At 51.7% G+C, this 19,000-nt stretch overlaps 1 protein-coding gene across 1 annotated transcript; it reads left to right on the plus strand.

Annotated features, from left to right (window-relative positions):
* Positions 1-26: 26 nt before the first annotated feature.
* On the plus strand, positions 27-18,797 carry BRME1 (break repair meiotic recombinase recruitment factor 1). Its single transcript, XM_081076384.1, has 9 exons — positions 27-156; positions 726-777; positions 4,191-4,365; positions 7,503-7,584; positions 7,821-7,925; positions 11,288-12,556; positions 15,687-15,772; positions 17,695-17,787; positions 18,110-18,797. Exons 2-9 carry the CDS (start codon positions 747-749, stop codon positions 18,258-18,260), a joined length of 1,992 nt encoding a protein of 663 aa, XP_080932510.1. The 5' UTR covers positions 27-156; positions 726-746; the 3' UTR covers positions 18,261-18,797.
* The last annotated feature ends 203 nt before the right edge of the window (positions 18,798-19,000 follow it).

Below are 19,000 nucleotides of genomic sequence, written 5' to 3' on the forward strand. Positions count from 1 at the left end.
GGGGCGGCCCAGCCTCCGTGAGGGGCCAACTTGTTTTTTATTTTCTCCAAAATATTTCACGCAGCTAATTTAACCGCATTATCCCCTAACAGCTCCAGGCAGAGCTGCCTAGTGCCTGATAAGGACTAACGGACTTCAATAACTTCTGTGGCCCAGGTCGGTTTGGGCTTTTCCCACCACCAAGGCTGGAAGGAATTGCTCTGAGGTGGCTCCTTTCCTTTCAAGGCCCTGCGGCATCCCCCGAAAGACCCCCTGACTTTTTGAAGCACTCCAGGTGGCTCCTCTCAAGTCCCCAGATGACCCTGAACGGCCCCCGTTGTTCCCTCAAAAGTCCTCGGATGTCCCCGGGAGGGTCCCAAAAACCCCAGCCCGGAGGGAGGAGCGTCACACAGGCTGCCCCAACTTCCGGGCTAGAGCCAGGGTCTCCCACGCTTCCCACGGAAGACACTCCTGCTCCAGCCCTGCCTCTGCACTCTCAGATCCTGGGCAGAAGATGCGCAAGTCCCTTTTTACTGTCTGCAGCATGGAGGGGGTTTGAGTTCTTACCCAGCCATGGCCCAAGGTCGCCATGATTCCCACCCTGTATCCTCTTGGGGCCCAACTGACCCTCGGGCAGCCAGATGGGTTGAAGTGGGGTTGGGGTCTTCTGCCCTCAGCCAATTTCACTAGGGTCTGTACCCAGAGAAAGGGACTTCTTGTAATGATGGTATTTCGCTCGTTTTCAGATTTCTCAAGGGAGGGATACAATGAGTAAGAGGAAGAAGCTTCGGACCTCAGGTATTTGGATGTTCAAGTTGACCTCATTATTGTTGCTTCTGCTCTTAGGAGGAATTTGGGCTTATTTATTGCAGAAATGCTAACACGATCGCACCAGGCTCCTTTAAAACGTGATTTAATACCCGCTGGTAAGAGAACTATAAATTATGGAGAAGTGTATAGAGTAAAAAGTGAAAGCTTTGTGGAGCTTTCTCCAGCCTCTGGTGGCGTCCCACAGCCGAGGGAATGCCCTCAGGCTTCGTGGCGGGGTGTAGCCCCCATGCAGGCCCACTCTCAGTGGCCCCCCCTGAACGGAGCTTGACATGCTGCAAGGCCATCTGGTGTGTGGCTAAGTGCTTCATTCTGGAACCAAAGACCTGGTTCCTCCCAGCTCTGCTGCTCACTGTGTGACGGCAGATGACTTCCTCTGTGCCTGCTTTCCCTCTTCTGTCAATAGGGGATAATAAGAGTACCTCCCAGTGGTCTCCACCTGGTGGGGGGAGGATTTTACCCTCCAGAGGATATTTGGCAATGTCTAGAGACTTTTTGGTTTTCATAGTGAGTGTGTGTGTAGGGGCAGTGGTATTGGCATTTAGTGGGTCTAGGCCAGGAATCTGCTCAAAATCATAGAATGCACAGGACAGCCCCCACAACCCAGAATGATCCAACCCCAAATGTCAGTAGTGTCCCAGATATCGGTAATGCCAAGGTTGAGAACCGCATCCTAGAGCTCACATGTGGATCAGTATTTGTAAAGCACTGAGAAGAGACTCTACGTAGTAGTACACAAATATATGCTGCTGTTAGGATCATCCTTCCAGACTTTAAAAAAAAAAAACAAAAAAATGCCACCAACTTTTCATTTTGAAGTAATTTTGGGCTTACAGAAAGTTGCAAAACTAGTTCAGAGTCCCGTGTCCCCTTCGCCCAGCTTCCCCCAATGGTAACGTCCATCACAGCCACAGGATGAGGATCAATCATACAGTACAGTATGAAAAAACAGGATGAACTTAAGTACACTCTTTCTTCCGAACTTTTTCTGTGTATACACAAATGTAGTGTTTTTTGTTGGAAAATAGAATCATCACATGACACGCGCTTCCATCTTTCACTTCATGGTGTATTGTGACCATCTCTACTTGTCCATATACACACAGAGTTTCCTCGTTCGAGAAGAAAAACACCCAGTATTACATAGTATAGCTCCATTACTGTGTCTATTGTCTAAGGTCACTCAAACATCTTAAAAGTTTATAAATGATTTATTTACTTAGTGCTTAAGGAACTTAAGGAGTAGCCCTCATTTTTTCCCCAAAACGTGGGACTGAAAAGAAATTATCAACAGATTGAAAATATTTTGTGCAGAGATGAGCAACAGGCTGCTGGGAGACACAGGAATTTATCTGACCTTGGAGGGGGAAGCTGGGGGCAGCCAGGCCCACCCACAGCAAGTCATTTGGGGCCTCTCTTGGCAATGGACTCCCCAGCTCAGTAGACCCCTGGGCTGGCCCAGAACAGCTGTTTCTGTGTGTCCTGGATGGGGTGGAGAGAGAGGAAGACGATTCTGGCAGGTGGTGAAAGAAGCCCTTTCCCTCCCGATGTCTTTGGCCTTTGGTGTTGAACACAAGGTTCTGCCTTAGTTTTTCTTAAATTAGTCCTGTGGGGACAGATCACAGGAAGGAAATGGGAGGCTCTTTGCCTCTGTTGATGTTTTTGCTGTTTATTTGGTACAAATGTCCATTAGCAAAGCAAGCTAGTGTTTGGGCATCTTAAGAAACCAAATAAACGAAGCTGCTATATTTTATCTTTTCTGGCAGACCACAAGGTGGGAATATGTTTGTGTAAGAAACTCATTGGAGCCTTACTCTGGGTGCAGTGCTGGGGTGGGCACCTGAGGGTGCTGGGAGGGAGGTTGAGGATAAGAGCAAAGGGTGCAGCGGACTTAGTTCCTGCCCTTGACACCCTCAAGGTCTAGTGAAGGGAGAAAGAAAAATGCTTCTCACGGAGAGAGCTAATTAAATACACAGCAGTGAGTTAAAGTTCTGAATGGGCACACATGAACCATAACTGACAGAATTAGAAGAAATTACAGGAAAGTCGCTGTGGTCTAGTGGAACACAAACAGCTGAATAAATGCTGGGGAGGACCCTCAGCATTGGTGGTGTTGGGAGGAAAGGGAGGGTGCTTATACAATGGGTTTCTTTCAAGGTGTATAAGGAACTCCAGGAAGATCAGACTTGGATCTGGCTTGTCTTTTGTCCTCACTGCCTGGTCAGCAGCATGGTACACAATAGCTGCTCAACAAATGCTGAAGTGCACTTAAGTGCTCGGACTGTGGAGGTGGATATCTGAATCCATTCTGGATTCCTGGGGCTGCATATGCCTCAGCTTTATCATCTGTAAAATGGGTATAACAGAAGGACCCTACCTCGAAGTTTTATCATAACACACTCAAGTTCTTAGGACAGTGTCTGGCATGGAAATCATGACTCAACCCTTATTATTTGTTCATTGAATCATTGATTCTGTTGGGGCCAGATTTGGGGAGGTCTCACAAGCCAGCCACTATTGGCAATTTCTACGTAAGGGAGTTTCCTTCATCCAACAAATGGATGTTAATAAGCACCTTTAGGCTCTAAATTGCTCTTAGTGACGGGGAAGGTATTGCACAATACAAGGGACCAAGTGGCAGCTGAGACTTCACTTCCTTAGCATTTAATGACACTGGGTCCCAGTTTTCCCAGGATGTATATTCTTCAGGCGTTATGGAAAACTAGAGTGGTTGGTACATAATTAAGTTGTATCTGTGTTTCCCGGGAAGTGATCTACACGTGTTTATTCAGCCATCTATCAAGTATTTATTGAGCTCTGACAGTGTACTAGATGCTCTTGTAGGCACTTGAGCCCCAGCAGAGAGTGAGATAGATGGATGAGGCCCTTCCTTGCGTGCAACAGGCTGTAGTGGGGGAGACAAATGACCCAGTACATTGACAATTGCGGAAAAGCCATGAAGTGAATAAAATATCATGGGCTTGAAAGGGGATGCTCTATAGAGAAGTCAGGGAATGGCCCCTCTGCGGGGATGTTTGAGCTAAGACCTGAAAAAGTCAGTACACACCTCTCACCACTTCCCCAGAGAGATAGTAGGTTGGGCCAGGTGGTCTCGTGGTTTGACGCCAGGCCAGGCCATCTCAGGATTCGGACTCAGTATTGACCAGTCCATAGATAAAAAGCCTTTGAATTCCATAGGCACGTAAATGATAGAACCCCGATGAGACTCCATCCCATCTCTCGCTCTCCAGGCAAGCGTCAGAGCAGGGGTTTGCTGTCCTTGGAATAAACCTGCTCGCATTGCAGCAGTGGCCCTGCGGCTTTGGTTGTCTGCATGCTCTTGGCATCCCCTACCCCTGTTTCTGCCTTTGTCTCTAAACCAGGAGAAGGAATCCATCCTCTGAAGCCCCCAAAGAACCCAAGGCTCAGAGACTCTCATGGGGTCCCCCAGAGTTCTGAGTTGGGCCTTTTGCGTCACCCTGAAGAGACAGAAGGCAGGTCAGGACCTGCTCCCTCTGTAGAGCAGCGTGGGGAGGAACCAGGACAGGCGACCTCCAGGTAGGTGGCTCAGAACATTCTAGCAAGCTTCCCCATTGACAGTGGGCACAGCACAGCAGCCCAGTGAACACGATGCAAAAGGGAGGGGACCAACATGACCCATCCAATGCCATGCCTCTCCCCCAGGGACTCGGAGTCTTTGGATTGTGCTTCTGAAAGCTTTCCTCCTGGGACTCTCTATCAAGAAAGGTCAATATTTTAGTCACAGGCAAGGAAAACCTTGAGTTTGTCAAGGTCACTTAGTTACAGAATGCAGCTTGTCCTGTCTGTTGGTCAAATCCATATTTATCTTGCATTCCTTCTTGACGAAGAAGGTACTGAAGGAGTAGGTCTGTGAAATAAAAACCCAAAAAAGAGAATCATTATGTGGTAAGCAGAGTGCTAATAACAAACACCTCACACAGACCAGCTCATTCAGTCTCACCACTGTGAAATAAGTTTTTATCCCCATTTGAAAGATGAGGACTCTGAGGCTTTGAGAGAGCAAATGGCTTGCCCAAGGTCACTGAGCTGGTGCAAGGCAGGCTGCGGTTCTAGCTATGTCTTGCTCCTGTGCTCTTAACCACTATGGTTTCCCAGTTCCCCCCTTTTTTTTTCAGGAATGAATGTAATTAAGCAGGTGGGGAAAAAGAAGGAACTGGAGAATAGTTTAGTCTGTCCACAGGGTTAAACCACCTGTAACTACAGCAGAGGAGAAAGGGATATTGTGAGTTAGGAGAAGGGGGGGGTTCCTGTTCCCCGAAGCCTTCAGAGACGATGTCGTGGATTGGACTGCCAAAGTTTTTGAGTGAAAAATATGGTCTGACAACCGTTTTCAGGGGGTGCGGGGATGTGTCTGATCTCAGGTCCTGGAAGTCTTAGCACTTAAGGCAGCCCTGTTCTGTGTGTGATGTGAAGAGAGGGGTCACGTGTCACACCTAAGCCATTTTCCCAGACATGATAATGCCACTCTGCTCCTCACTCCTGGACAGGCCAGCAGGACTGATGGGGTTACAGCCACTATCCAACCTGCCATCTGTGTCCTTAGGAATAGTCAGAAGCCACAGAAGTAGGTTCCTACCATTTTGTTTTTGTTTTTTTAAAATGTTTTATTAAGAAATACTGTGTGGGGCCGGCCTGGTGGCTCAGGCAGTTGGAGTTCCATGCTCCTAACTCCGAAGGCAGCCGGTTCGATTCCCACATGGGCCAGTGGGCTCTCAACCACAAGGTTGCCGGTTCAACTCGAGTTCCGCAAGGGATGGTGGGCTCCGCCCCCTGCAAGTAAGATTGAACGCAGCACCTTAAGCTGAGCTCCCTCGGCGGATGGCTCGGTTGGAGCGCATCCTCTCAACCACAAGGTTGCCTGTTCGACTCCTGCAAGGGATGGTGGGCTGCGCCCCCTGCAACTAGCAATGGCAACTGGACCGGGAGCTGAGCTGCGCCCTCCACAACTAAGACTGAAAGGAAAACAACTTGACTTGGAAAAAAAGTCCTGGAAGTACACACTGTTCCCCAATAAAGTCCTGCTCCCCTTCCCCAATAAAATCTTTTAAAAAAAGAAAAGAAAAGAAATACCCTGTGCATAGACTATAATAGAAAAAAATCATAAAGTAGAGAAGCTTAACACATTTATGTTGAGAAATGAAATCTTGCCAGCACCCAGAAGCCACTCGAACAACCCATCCCAAATAAAATTTTCTAACAGACTCTTGCTAGCAGTATATAGACTTATTCTGTCTCCGTAACCTCCCCTGGCACAATTCAAGCCTACGCATTAGCATATCTTCATGTTTTATCCTGTTCTACTTCCAGAGTTGAAATCATAAAATTTTGGTTTCAGATTTTTGTCTTTATTTTTTTTTTACAATATACACATCCACATTTATTTAAATATAATCATAACCTCACCAGTGTTTTTTTTTTAAAGATTTAAATTGTAAGAGCAGTTTTAGGCTTACAATAAAGTAGAACATACAGAAATTTCCCACATACTTTTTTGTCCTCACACATACATAGCCTCCCCATTATCACTCACCAGGTACGTTTTTTTTTTAAAAAAGGTTTTTATTGGGGAAGGGGAACAGGACTTTATTGGGGAACAGCGTGGGCGCAGCTCAGCTCCAGGTCCAGTTGCCGTTTTCTAGTTACAGGGGACACAGCCCACCATCCCTTGCGGGAGATGAACTGGCAACCTTGTGTTTGAGAGCCCGCTGGCCCATGTGGGAATTGAACCGGCAGCCTTCGGAGTTAGGAGCACGGAGCTCTAACCGCCTGAGCCACCGGGCCGGCCCCGTTTGTTTTTTTTTTTTTTTTTTTTTTTTTTAACCAAAGATCAACCTATATAGACACGTCGTAATCGCCCAAATTCCATAGTTCACCTTAGCAGTCACACTTGGTTTTGTATATCCTGTGGGTTTGGACAAATGTATAATGGTACGTATCCATCACTATTGTCTCTTGAAGAGTATTTTCACTGGCCTGGAAATTGTAGCCTATTCATCTCTCCCCCTGCCCCTGGCCACCACTGATCTTTTTACTGTCTCCATAGTTTGCCTTTTCCAGAATGTCATATAGTTGGAATCATATAGTACGTGGCCTTTTCAGAATGACTTCTTTTAGGAATACACGTGTAAGTTTCCTCCATGTCTTTTCATGGCTTGATAGCTCATTTCTTTTTAGCATTGAATAATATTCCATTGTCTGGATATACCATGGTTTATTTATCTACTGACCACTCTAAAGGCCATCTCAGTTGCTTCCACCTTTTGGCAATTACAAACACACCCGTTTTTCAAGACACTGTTTCGCATATATGCAACTTCCCTTCCTTAGAATTTGCAGAGTTGGGGCTGCAGTGCCAGTCCAAATGAGAATTCTTGTTCTTACTTCAGGAGCCAATGGGATTATAAGGGTAAAGTGCTGCCAGCGCAGGAAGCTTGGGTTCTAGATTTGGGACTCCACACCCTTCTTGGAGTCAGATGTTCCCCAGGGCACTGCTTCCATCCCCCATCCCACCCTTTCTCATCAGATGCTCCAGGGCCTTCTTTCCAGGAGATTCTGAGCACTACTTTGCCTTTGGACTTCCTTCTCTGTCTCACTATGCACATTGACAACGTTGGAGAACTACAGAACTTCCTGTTTTGTTTTTCTCCATCCAGTTCCCTGGATAAGGAAACAGGCGCTTCCTCCATGCACCTTGGACAACCAGAAAAGGAGTCAATTTCCTTTCCTTCTTCCCAGGTGAGCCTGTTTTGTAGCCTTGCGGTTGTGCACACGACACTGCCCCCTTGAGCTGCAGTTTCTGCCTCCATGCATCCTCGGAGCCAACAAGGGCTGGTGAGAGTGTGCCCTGGAGATGGAGGGCAAAGGCCATGTTTGCGGCTGTGGGACAGAAACCGGTTTTGGTGTTTGATTTCTTTCAAGACTTCATTCCTCCTTATTTTTATTGCTGCTTTGTTCTTGTATCTGGTTCACAGAACTCAGTTGGGAGGTTTGTCCCCCAATTTGCAAAACCCAGGAAGACAGTGACAAGACAAGCAGCTACGAGAGAAGAGGACCTTGGAAGTGGGGCCTTTAGTTTGGTAAGACCCTAAAAGCGGCAGGCTGAGCCCCATAAATGTGCAGCCTCTTGGCCCAGCCTTGGCAGCGGAGTTTAACTTTGGCAATGGCCAGATCTGCACCTCTCCACACCCCCATTTTGAGTGCCTCGCACGACAGATGTCTCTGTACTGCAGGTGCTGTGCAGGCAGCTCACGGGCCTGCGAGAGCTGCTCGGGACAGCTGTGCCTGCACCGAAGCACTCAAGTTCAGCACCCTCTGCCCACATGGCGTGAGAGTTAGTAAAACTCAGACAGGAAGCCCGTGTTCTGTCCTTGAACCCCTTTGGCTACTCAGAGGCTTTTTTGTGAGTTGGGTTTGGGGGGAATCTTACAGTGTCCTTTCTTGTCCTTGCCACCGTCAGCTCTGGGGGTGACAATATCTGGCAAAACGCACCCCTTAAAACGGAAGTGGGGGTGTGCCCAGCAACTGTGTTTATAATTGCCCCCAACTGGGAACACCTTCAATATCTTTCAACGGTGAAGAATGGTTGAAAAAATCACGATGTATCCAAACCATGAACACAATCCAGTAATAAAAAAGGAACAAACTAGTGACACACACAACTACCTGGATGGATCTCCAGGACGTTAGAGGGAGTAGGAAAGGCTAATCCCAGAGGGTTATATGCTGTAGGATTTCATTTACAGAACATTATTGAAATGACAAAATCAGACATGTTGGGTAGACTAATGGTGGCTGGGGTTGGAGACGGGATGGCCGACATGGGATAGAGGCGAGTGTGGGTACAAATGGCAATGCCAGGAATCTTTGTGTTGGCATCTTTTCAGTATCTTAACTGTGTTGGTGGAGGCACCGCCTCCACGAGTGTGAGAACCATACAGAATTTAATACACATAGGAATGGGAGAGCCGAATAAAGTCGGAGACCTTAGGGATGTCAGCATGCTTGTGATATGGTACTTTTGTTATGTAAGGTGTTACCACTGGGGCAGACGAGGTAAGGAGCAAAAGGGATCTTTTCACATTATTTTTCACAACTGCACATGAATGTACAATGATTTCACAAAAAGTTTAATTTTAAAAAAAGGGAGTGATCATTTTACTGTCAGTCAGGAAAAGCAGCGTGTCACTTGGCAGACAGGTTGCCAGTGGCTTTACTGAAGCCGTATGGACACTCTGTGACCTTCAGTGGTCTGACATTTGCACTGCAGACCCTGACGCTCTCCTAGAAAAGCGGCCCTGATCGGTGCAGGGAGGTGACTGTGGGGGAGGGTCCCCCAGCACTGAAACTACAAAAGCAAGAGGGGAGCAGCTGCTGTCGGTAGGTACCTAGAGTTGCAAACCTTAGTACCTAGGTATTGAATTTATCTGCAGTCCAGTTTGAAGGGAGAGCTGATGGCACGGGTGTGAGAAGAAGGGGGATGTTGAGTTGATTCTGTTGTTTGGGGCCTGAATAGTTTGAAGAATGGAGTTGCTATTAGTTGAGACAGGGAGATTTTCAGGGGTTGCTCAGGAGCTCGTGTGGTTGTGTCACATTGGGGGTGACCAGAAAATGCCTGGTGGAAATGTCAGATACGTGCCTCTAGAGGTGGGAGAGCTGGGCTACAGTGACTCCGCAGGTTTGGGCCTGAGCACTTGTAGGATCAAGCTGCCATCTAGCCCAGGATGATACTCTGTGTTCCAGATGTAACCATCCTCTCTCCCTGAGCCTGCTCTGGTCTTCTTCCACCTCCTTTAGGGGATTTTCATTTCTCTCTTCCTCTCTTTTAACCTTTTATCATGAAATAATTAGAGACCTATAAGAAGTTTCAAAAACAGTATAGACCCAGGTGTCCACTGATGGATGAATGAATAAACAAAATGGAATATTATTCAGCCTCAAAAAGGAAGGAAATACTGATTCATGCTACAACATGGATGAACCTTAAAAACATTATTCTGAGTGAAAGAAGCCAGTCACAAAAGACCACATATTTTATTATTCCAAATATATGAGGAACTTAGAGTAGTCAGAATGATAGAGACAATGGAGAATAATGGTTGCCGGGGCTGGGAGGGGCAGAACAGGGAGTTAGTGCTTAATGGGAACAGAACTTCCGTTGTACAAGACGAAAGAGCTCTGGAGATGGATGGTGGTGATGGTTGCACAACAGTGTGAACATGCTTAATGCCACTGAGTTGTCCGCTCAAAAATGGTTCAAATGGTGAATCTTACGTTGTGTGTATTATACTACAGTTTAAAAACAAAACAGCATAGGGAGGTCCCTGGGTTCCCTCTTCTGGCTTCCCCTTGTGGTAACATCTTTCGTAACGATAGTCCATCGCCAGCACCAGGCCGTTGACACTGCTATGGTCCACAGGCCCCCTTGAGTTTTATATCCCTGACCTCCACGTGCCTGGTCCTGCTGGGAGGAGGAACTGGTGGAAGGAAGGATTCCTGCACTTCCAGTTCTCCCTTCAGCCCTGGCACAAAGCTCTGTCCCATACTGGTACAGTAGTTCTCCCTTACCCACGGTTTTGCTTTCCAAGGTTTCCGTTACTGTGGTCAACTGTAGTCTGAAAATATTAAACGGAAAATTCCAGAAATAAACAATTCATAAATTGTAAATTGCACACCATTCTAAATAGCGTGATGAAATTTCACACTGTCCTGCCTGGAATGTGAATCCTCCCCTTGTCCAGTGTCTCCACGCTGTACGTGCTCGCTGCCCGGGAGTCACTTAGTAGCCATCTTCATTGTCAGATTGACCGTCGCAGCATAGTAATGCGTGTGTTCAGGTCACCTTTATTTTACTTAATAATAGCCTCAAAGCCATGCATATCACTTGATCACAGTATATTATAATTCTATTTTGATTGTTAATCTCTTACTATGCCTAATTTAAGGCATTCCCCTATGTGTAGGGGAATGAAACTTAGTACAGTGATACCTCGGTTTTCGAACGTCTCTGTTGACGAACATTTCGGTTTACGAATGCTGTAAATTGTATGGATCTATGGTATCATTAGATAGTAAAATTCATGCTAAATTTTCAGTTTTAGGGGTTGATTTTAAAGGTCTGGAACGGATTAATCCATTTTGCATTTATTTTCAATGGGGAAACCTTGCCTCGGTCTTTGAACGTTTCAGAACTCCAACAGTCTTCCGGAACGGATTACATTTGAAAACTGAGGTACCACTGTATATACAGGGTTTGGCACTATCTACAGTTTCTGGCATTTCCTGGGGGTCTGGGAATGTATCCCCCGTGGGTAAGGGTGGACTGATCCCTTCGGTCTTCTGCACAGCATCTGAGACTTTGTATGGGGGCAGTAACAACTAGAAAAATCTTTAGAGCAGTTGATTGTTGAAGGCCCAAGGCTGAGTCTTCCTCTCTCCACAGGAAACACTGCCAGAGCCCAGTGTGCAGCCGGCAGGAAGCCAGTCTTGGGAGGAGTCCCCAGGTCTCACTGTCTGGGAGACCAGGGAGCCGGGAGACCAGACCCAGGCAGGTGGCACCTGCTCTGAGCACGACGTCCACAACCCTGTAACACTTGTGTCCAGCAGTGCGGAGTCTCAGCCTGAGATCTCCAGTGACGCCTCTCCAGCACGGGGGACAGTGGCCTTGGCCTCAGAGAGGGCCAGTCAGCACCGCCTGTTGGAGCAAGGAACCAACTTGCCAGACAATGGAAGCACAGAGAGGAGTGGGGTTCCCGGTGCTCGTGGCCAGAAAGGGCCTCAACCGAGCAGTGATGCTGAAGAGAAGGAGCCAGCCCGAGGAGCCCCACAGGAGGAAGGTGCCCAAGGAGGAGCAGGTGCTGACCAGGAGGAAGGAGACAGCATCCTGGCCACTTGGGACCCAGAGCCCCGATCTGTGGCCCAGGGCCCCCGTCACCTCATGCAGACACTCAGCAGAGCTGGCTGCGCAGCAGAAGGGAGCTGTAGCAGCCCAGAACGCTCCTCCCTTATGACCATTGTCCTCACAGACATGAGCATAGACACCACCAAGCCAAAACAGAGGGCTCTGGGGATGGCTGGGCCCCGGGGGCAGGCGAACACCACGATGCCTGCCTCTCTCAGTGGGGAGGCCCCTGCTGGAGGCCATCGCGGGGCACTGTTCAGAGGCGTGCCTCTCGCTGGGGAGACTGTAAGAGACAGAGGGGAGGCAGCGGGGGAAGCTAAGCCCCCTGATGATGTCCCAGGGGGCCCTGCTCTGGCTCATGGAATTCGAGAGCCCACAGCAGGTGCTGGAGGTGTCAGCCCTGCAGCCTCCGAAATGGGCCCAAGTGTTGCTGAGACACAGGTGCCAGGCCCGGATCAAGAAGGGCTGGGAGGTTGGTGTGCACTGCCTTTGCCGTCGCAGCCCTCAGGTGAAAAGGCAGCTGAGTTAGGTAGCCAGAGCCAGGAACAAGACCTTGCGGGGCTCAGTCTATCCCTTGGAGCGTCTGCTCTGCCAGTGCACAGAGAAGCAGTGGCTGGCCCTCCCCTGGACGGCAAGGCCTCCCAGGGCAGCCCAGACGCTCTTGAAGGCCCGGTAGGCCAGCCTAACAGGCCTGACTCTGAAGATCAGGCCGCAGGGGGAGTGTCCCCAGCCATGGAGCTCGACTTCCTGCCAGACAGCCAAATACAGGATGCCCTGGAAGCTCCCGACTTTGAAACCCCGCTTGAGCAGGTAAGAGCTTCTCCAAGTTACAGCCAGACCATGCCAGGGCCGGCACCAGTGGCCACCAGCCCTCTCCCAGACAGTCCAGTAGTGGGGGGAAGATGGAGTGTGTGCAGTCTTATACAGCACGTGAGTCTAGGTGTCCAAGTCTTGCAGCTTCCGTGGGTGTGGAGGCTGTGATTTTCCGGAAAGGAAAGACCTGCCTTTCCATGAGGGGCGTGTCCCAGACATATACATGGAATTTTGTTTTTCTGCTGGAATTTGTAGGGACTTTGCTTACTTCCGGGACCTGCCTGCCTGACAGGTGGTGGGAAAGCTGCCTAATGAGCCGCTGCCGGCTGCGGCACTGACCTGTCAGGGCCGGTGGCCGCCTTGCATCGGCCCTGCTCCCTGGGGAGGCGCCACATCCCTGGCTGGTGGCACACCTGAGCCTGGGCTAAGTGCTGGCAGGGGTGCCCTGGGAGGTAGGCGGTTCTCTTTCCACACACCGCGTTCGGCAGAGGCTGAAGAAGGTTGGGCACCTGCCTGAAGTGACACAGCTGGAGGGGAGGAGGCTGGGTCTGCGTCCAGGTTGGCCCGATTCTACGACTGCGCCTCAGGCGTCCTGTCCCGGAATGTGGTGCCCAATTCCCTTTACCAGTGTTGGCTCCCATTTCTTCCGCCATCCCTGTTGAGATGACTTTTTAAAAGTTCATTCAATGCATGCTTATGGAGAGCCTGCTGTGTGCCAGGCGTGAGCACATCAGGTGTGGCCCCTGCCCCCGCGGGGTTTTCCATGCCGCTGTTCCTGCCTGCCTCTCCCAGAGGAGGCATTTAGGCAGCACTTATACACTACCATTTGGGCACTTCAGAGTCTTCATGTGACACAGCCCCAAAACACAAGCACAGGAGTTCATCTGGTGCCCAGTTGAAGAAAGCCATCTGTTCTGAGCGTGGAGGGGAATGTGGCTGGGTTGAGCGAACGCTGGTGTCCTCTGCACCGCCTTCCCATTTTTGGCCCTCCACAGTGTTCATCCAGGAGGTGATTGCAGACCTGGCCCTCCCTGCCACGTGTGGGCTGTGGCTCCTCATGCCACCAGTTTCATGTTCACCAGACAAGCAAGATCATGGGAAGTAGGTCACAGTGCAGTTTAGGCCTGGAGTTTGAACACCGTCACCTGGATAGGTAGGCGTTCAGGTGCTGGCAACAGCTGACATTGGAGCATTGGAGCCTTGTTTCTTGAAAAATGCAAACCCTTCACTTGGAAAGAAATGCCGTCTGTGTTACCCCCAGTCTCTGGTCTTTGGGACAGTGGCTAAGGGAGAAGGCTGGTGAAGCAGCTGAGACATTTGGTGGCATCCAGCAGGCAAAGGAGCGAGCCGTTTCCGGACAGGTTGCCAGACAGGCTGCCAGTGACTGTGTGCTTGGAAAACATGAAGAAGTCCGCAGTGTGGGGTCCCTGGACAGAGAGCCAGTGGTCAGACCTGACAGGCCCCCAGAGGAGTAGGCACTGCCTTGACCAGGCAGCCGATGCCCAGGCATGTTTGATTTCGACACTGGGCGTTCCCGAACAAGTCAGGGCAACCAGGCTCAAGCAGGTTCCCATGGGCAGGTTCTGGATGGTACTTGGCAGGAAGGCCATGTGGTCAGGGACCCTTGGGAACAGCGCAGATGGATGGAGAGCAGCAGTACTACCTGCCACCAACGGGCCCTCCGCCTCACCAGCCGCAGCCGTGAGCACCACTTCGGAGGCGGCCCCTCGGAGACTCAGGTTCCACAGCAGTGGCAGACAGGTTTCAAACCCAGGTCCCCTCCCGGGAAAGTGCGGTGTTCTCTCGTAACAGCTCCCTTGGGGTGTGACACTCACCCTGAGCCAGCAGAGCCTCTGTACTGTGCTGAAGGAGCATCATTTCAAAAGCTGAGTGCGGGTCCCTCAGGCCTACAGCAGTGGCCCTGGCATATTCAGTGTGAGGACCACATCGGGCGTGACATTTACGCAACCCTGGTGGGAGGGAGGGCAGTCTTCATGGCCAGGAACAGTGGGGTGAGTTGGGTGAATATATGACAGCGAACTGTGTTTTAAGTCAGAGTCGCCTCCATGAAATAGCCGGATGCTGGGAGACGCTGTGTTGTCTACAGCAGGTGTCCCACTGGCACTGCTGGCATCTAGGGCCAGGTCGTTTGTTCTCTGTGGTGGGGTGGTCCTGCACACGTAGGGCGTGCTGTAGCATGCCTGGGCTCCACCCGTCGGACGCCAGTAGCACCCCCTCCCCCAGTGTGACAACCAAGACATTGTGAAGTGTCTCCTGGGGGCAGAGTCATCCCCAGGTGAGAGCCGCTGGGCTATAGGCATCGCTTCATGTCTGTTCCTTTGGATTCAGAGACCCCTTTGCAAGTGCAGCTCAACCCTCCTCCTTCCCCCCATGCCCATCAGGGCAGAGGGGCTCCGTTTGGAAAGGACGTACCTAGAACAGGCTCCCCACCCCAGGACTTCGGTCTCCTTAGAAGAGGCCGTGGGCAGGCTGCCCCATCTCAGCCTTTTTGCCTCTTTCAGAGATGTACGAGTGTATCACCTCCATGATTGAGCTTGACATTTTCCACAAAAATTAAACCACCGTTGACATTTAGAAACTTAAGCTCCTCCGGGTTATCTGGCTCGCTCCCCTATTAATTGTGAATTTTCCCCTTGTGATATATTTTCAAAATCATTTTCTGACATAAAATGCATGGCTTCTCTGGCCAACCTCTTCTCCTTGACACCAGATGCCCACCTTGCTGCAGTGGCCACCACTAGGGGTCTTCTCTACCCTTCTGGACGCTATAAGACAAGCAAGAGACAGTACTTAGCACAGTTGTCAGGGACAGAGAAGTATGGACAGAGCCACCTCCAGACACACATCAGTCTGTCAGAAGGTGCAGGCCCAGGGGAGGACCCCAGGGTCAGGCCCAGGGTTGCCTGTCAGCACTGTTTCTGAGGGGAGAAGGCACAAGCAGCCCCGGCTGGTAACGCAGGTCTGGGTGTCACTTTTCCTCTGCAGGAGTGCCCGCTTTGGTGTTGCCAGTGTGGCCAAGAGGAAGTGAGACGTCCCCTGCATGACTTTTCATTCCCTGTGCAGGGCTCGCCCAGCTAGACTGTTTATGTCTGTGCTCTCTTTCCAGTTTCCTGCAGGGAGCAGCCTGGGTCCTTGCTGGGCTGGCACCAGTCCACTCGCTGATGGAAGCCACCTTACCAAGGCCCAGCCCAGGTAGGCTGGGTGGGAGGCTCCCCAGGGACCCTTGCGTCAGTGCAAGTGCTCTCTTCGTTCCTGGGGGGGGGTAGCATGGCTGTTCTGGCACTGGCGCCCCCATGCTCTCCCTCCCCCCAGTCCTATCAGCTCCCGGTTTGCTATTGAGGGTGATGAGGGAGCCCCAGCTCTCCAGTCCAGTAAGGGAGCTGAGTCCCGTCTTTCCAACTGCATGTGTCCCTGGCTCCACACAAGTGGAGAATTGGTGACCCGCCATTTGCACCCAAACCAGCCTATCTCCCCAAGAGCCCTGGGGTGGGGCCCCCCACCCAGTTCTGTGGTTTGTTTGAATGTGGTATGTGCGTTTTTCTGGAGAGGGTGTTCAGAGCTTTCCCTGAATCTCCTCAGCGGGGGAGGCAGCCCTGACAGGGCTAAGTACATCGGCCAAGACCATCTTGGGCGGTCCCGGTTCTGACACACAGTGGGCCCTCCAGGCTCTCTGATGCGTCCTGTCTCCTCACTTCCTGATGGCCGTGTGCTCCTGGGCAGGCCACCAGTGCACTGCCCCTCCACCCACCCCGTGTGTGTGTGTGTGGGGGGGGGGGGTTCCTATCCCCTCGCCCCAGACCCTGTCACACTCCTTCACCTCCTGTCCTTTCTCCCAGCCCCGCTGGGGGTGCGCACCGTCTTCTCCTGTTACCTCGTACTTGAACCGGCTTCTGCAGAGGCAGCAGCTTGTCAATTATTTATGGCCAAGTTTCTGTTTCTGTCTGACACGTGTGGAGGAGGGGCTAGGGGTGCAGCCCTTAGCCGAGTTTCTCTCTTCCTCGTCTTCATCCCCCGCCCGGAGGTAGAAGGTGGAGCGCTTTTGCCTCCCGCCCTTGTACTCTGTCCCTAGTACCCGATGTACCACTTGTACACACACACACGCACATGCTTGTACACCCTGCACGGGAACCAGAGGCAGTTTAGTCAAAGGGGTCCCACTATGGTTTAAGCAAAGAGAAGGGAGATTCGTGTCTCAATCTCTGATGGCCTCACTGGGCCGATGCAACCCCACATGGAATCTGGAAGCGCCCAGGGCAGGTCCTGGGGTTGGTGACCCGTGGTTGAGTGAGCGACACTAGAAAGGCTAAGGCCTGAGCCAGCCAGCCACCTCGGGGGCACTGAGGCAGGTGGAGCAGCAGCAGATTCTGTAGTGACAGCCCAGGAGGTGCTGCCAGGCCTGGGCTGTGGGAGGCTTTGGGGAGAGCTGTTGGTGGGAGGCCCACGTTAGACAACAGTGGGTCCTGCAACACGTGCACACCATCCAGTGCCAGCTCTTCCAGGCGCTGCCCTGGGCATTGGGACGGGGCAAAACGCGGAGCTTTGATCTAGTGTGTGTCGGGTGGGGCAGGTGGACTGACACAAAGACAAGCAAGTAAGTAGACGGCCCAGTGTCAGGGGAAGAAAGGCTGGGCGGGGGGGTTAAATTTTAACTCTGATCAGGGAAATCCCATTCCTCCTCCCCCCCCCAAGGAGGAGACGTTTGGGAAAGAGCATTCCTGAGCCCTAAGAGGTGCTTAGGGGAACGCAAGGAATTAAGTCTGTCTGGAGGAGGGGAGAGGGACAAGAGGGAGGGGATGGCGTCTGGGCACCTGGCAGAGGGTGCAGTGGGCCAGTTTTCCATTTTCACCCCCCCCCCCAGACTACATGGGAGACAAGCTGAGGGGCAGCAGCTGGGGAGCCAGGGCGCCTGTGGCAACAGTGCACCTGAGGGCAGCTGCAGCGGGGAGAGGTGGCTGGATTCTGGCTGTGCTTTTGGCAGGAGAGCCTCAGCGCCTCTGCCCGTGGTGGTTGAGTATCTGAAAAAGCAGGCAGCTCAAGGCCGCGCGAAAGCCCCCAGGATGGTGTCTGGCACGGCTGTGTGCTGAGGTCAGTCTCTCGGCTTCCTGTCCCGCCAGCACGTCCGAAGGGCTCACGCCCTGCGAGGCTGCCAGGATGGAGGACGCAACGGACACTGTTCGCGGTCTCGTCATCGAGCTCTCCAACCTGAAGTAAGGGCTGGGTGTGGGTCCACAGGGAACACGGACACACAGCAGGCACAGGGCACCGGGGGTGGGGGGGGACCAACGGGGCAGCAAAAAGTACGCCCCCCCAGGGGCCCAGGCCACCCAGCAAAGGGCTTCCCCATCCTTTGCACAATGGTTAGGTCCTGAAGAGGGGTGGGACGGTCACAGCCGCCTCTGTGACAGGCTGCTTCTGACTGTGCTCGTGTCTGCATATACCTGTGAGTGTGTGTGACGAGTGTGCATGAGTGTGTGACCAGTAGTGTGACGTGCATCCTGCTCCGGCTCACTCAGTGCTGCTTCTGCGCAGCCGGCTGGTCATGACCACCCACCGGGACCTGGAAGCCTTCAGGCGCCTCAACTACTGGAAGGCCAAGCCTGTGGTGAAAGCCCCCCTGCCCTACACATCCAAGGGGGCCGGGACTGTCCCTCATGGGGAGACATCCTGGAAGGGCTTGTAGATGCTTCTAAACAGGGAGCTGGGGACCTACCCCTCCCGTGGATGTGCGTATTTCCTTGGAGCCCTGGCCCCCAGAGGTGCCCGATGTTCCTGCCAAACAGCTGGCCACAGTCCCTCAGTAGACCCTGAAAAGCCTGCAATCCCTGAGGCTTCCCCTGGTATTTCGTTACCCCCAAGATGCTCCAGTGGGTCCTAGTGGGCCCTGGAAACTGCCCTTCAGCCAACCTGGAAGTCAGCTTCCCCTGGGAAACCCTGGCAGCCCCTCTGAGTCTACAGCCTCCCTCTGGAGTCTATATGGGGAGGGAACCTGGACAAGGCGGGCTGGAGCCCCAAAAGCAGGGCCCAGAACCGCTCAGATATTTATCTGGGTTTGCAAATTTTGGCTCCTTTAAATGTGGTTATGGCAGGTTCAGAATTTCTTTCCTGGAGGAGAAAAGGGCTCCCTTTGTTGCTTGTATGTTTGTCTTTCTCCAGATTTCCATTTTATCTCTTCTGGGAAGACCATTAAATGATTCTCTAGCGAGGCCCCAGGACCTGCTGTTGTAGTGTTTGGAGTGTTCATATCCCTTGACGTTCTGCCCACAAACCTCTCTAATCGCCTCTTTCCCCTTTTACTTCGAATCCTCCCTGGGAAGGCCAGGAGCTACTGCTGGGACACAAATCAGGGGGTCCCTGCAAGTTCCCAAGTGGGTCAGATTCCCGCGGAGCAGATGGCTGTGTGCGCCCGTGGAGCTGCACACA

The sequence above is a fragment of the Rhinolophus hipposideros genome (genome assembly GCF_964194185.1).
Source record: "Rhinolophus hipposideros genome assembly, chromosome: 16".
NCBI classification, from domain to species: Eukaryota; Metazoa; Chordata; class Mammalia; order Chiroptera; family Rhinolophidae; genus Rhinolophus; species Rhinolophus hipposideros.

Bases quoted from the DNA above. Each gene is read 5' to 3' on its own strand.
- BRME1 (XM_081076384.1), top strand. From the start codon at position 747: ATGAGTAAGAGGAAGAAGCTTCGGACCTCAG. The intron at 778-4,190 runs GTATTTGGATGT...TCTCTAAACCAG, and splicing joins GAAGAAGCTTCGGACCTCAG to GAGAAGGAATCCATCCTCTG. The intron at 7,926-11,287 runs GTAAGACCCTAA...CTCTCTCCACAG, and splicing joins GAAGTGGGGCCTTTAGTTTG to GAAACACTGCCAGAGCCCAG.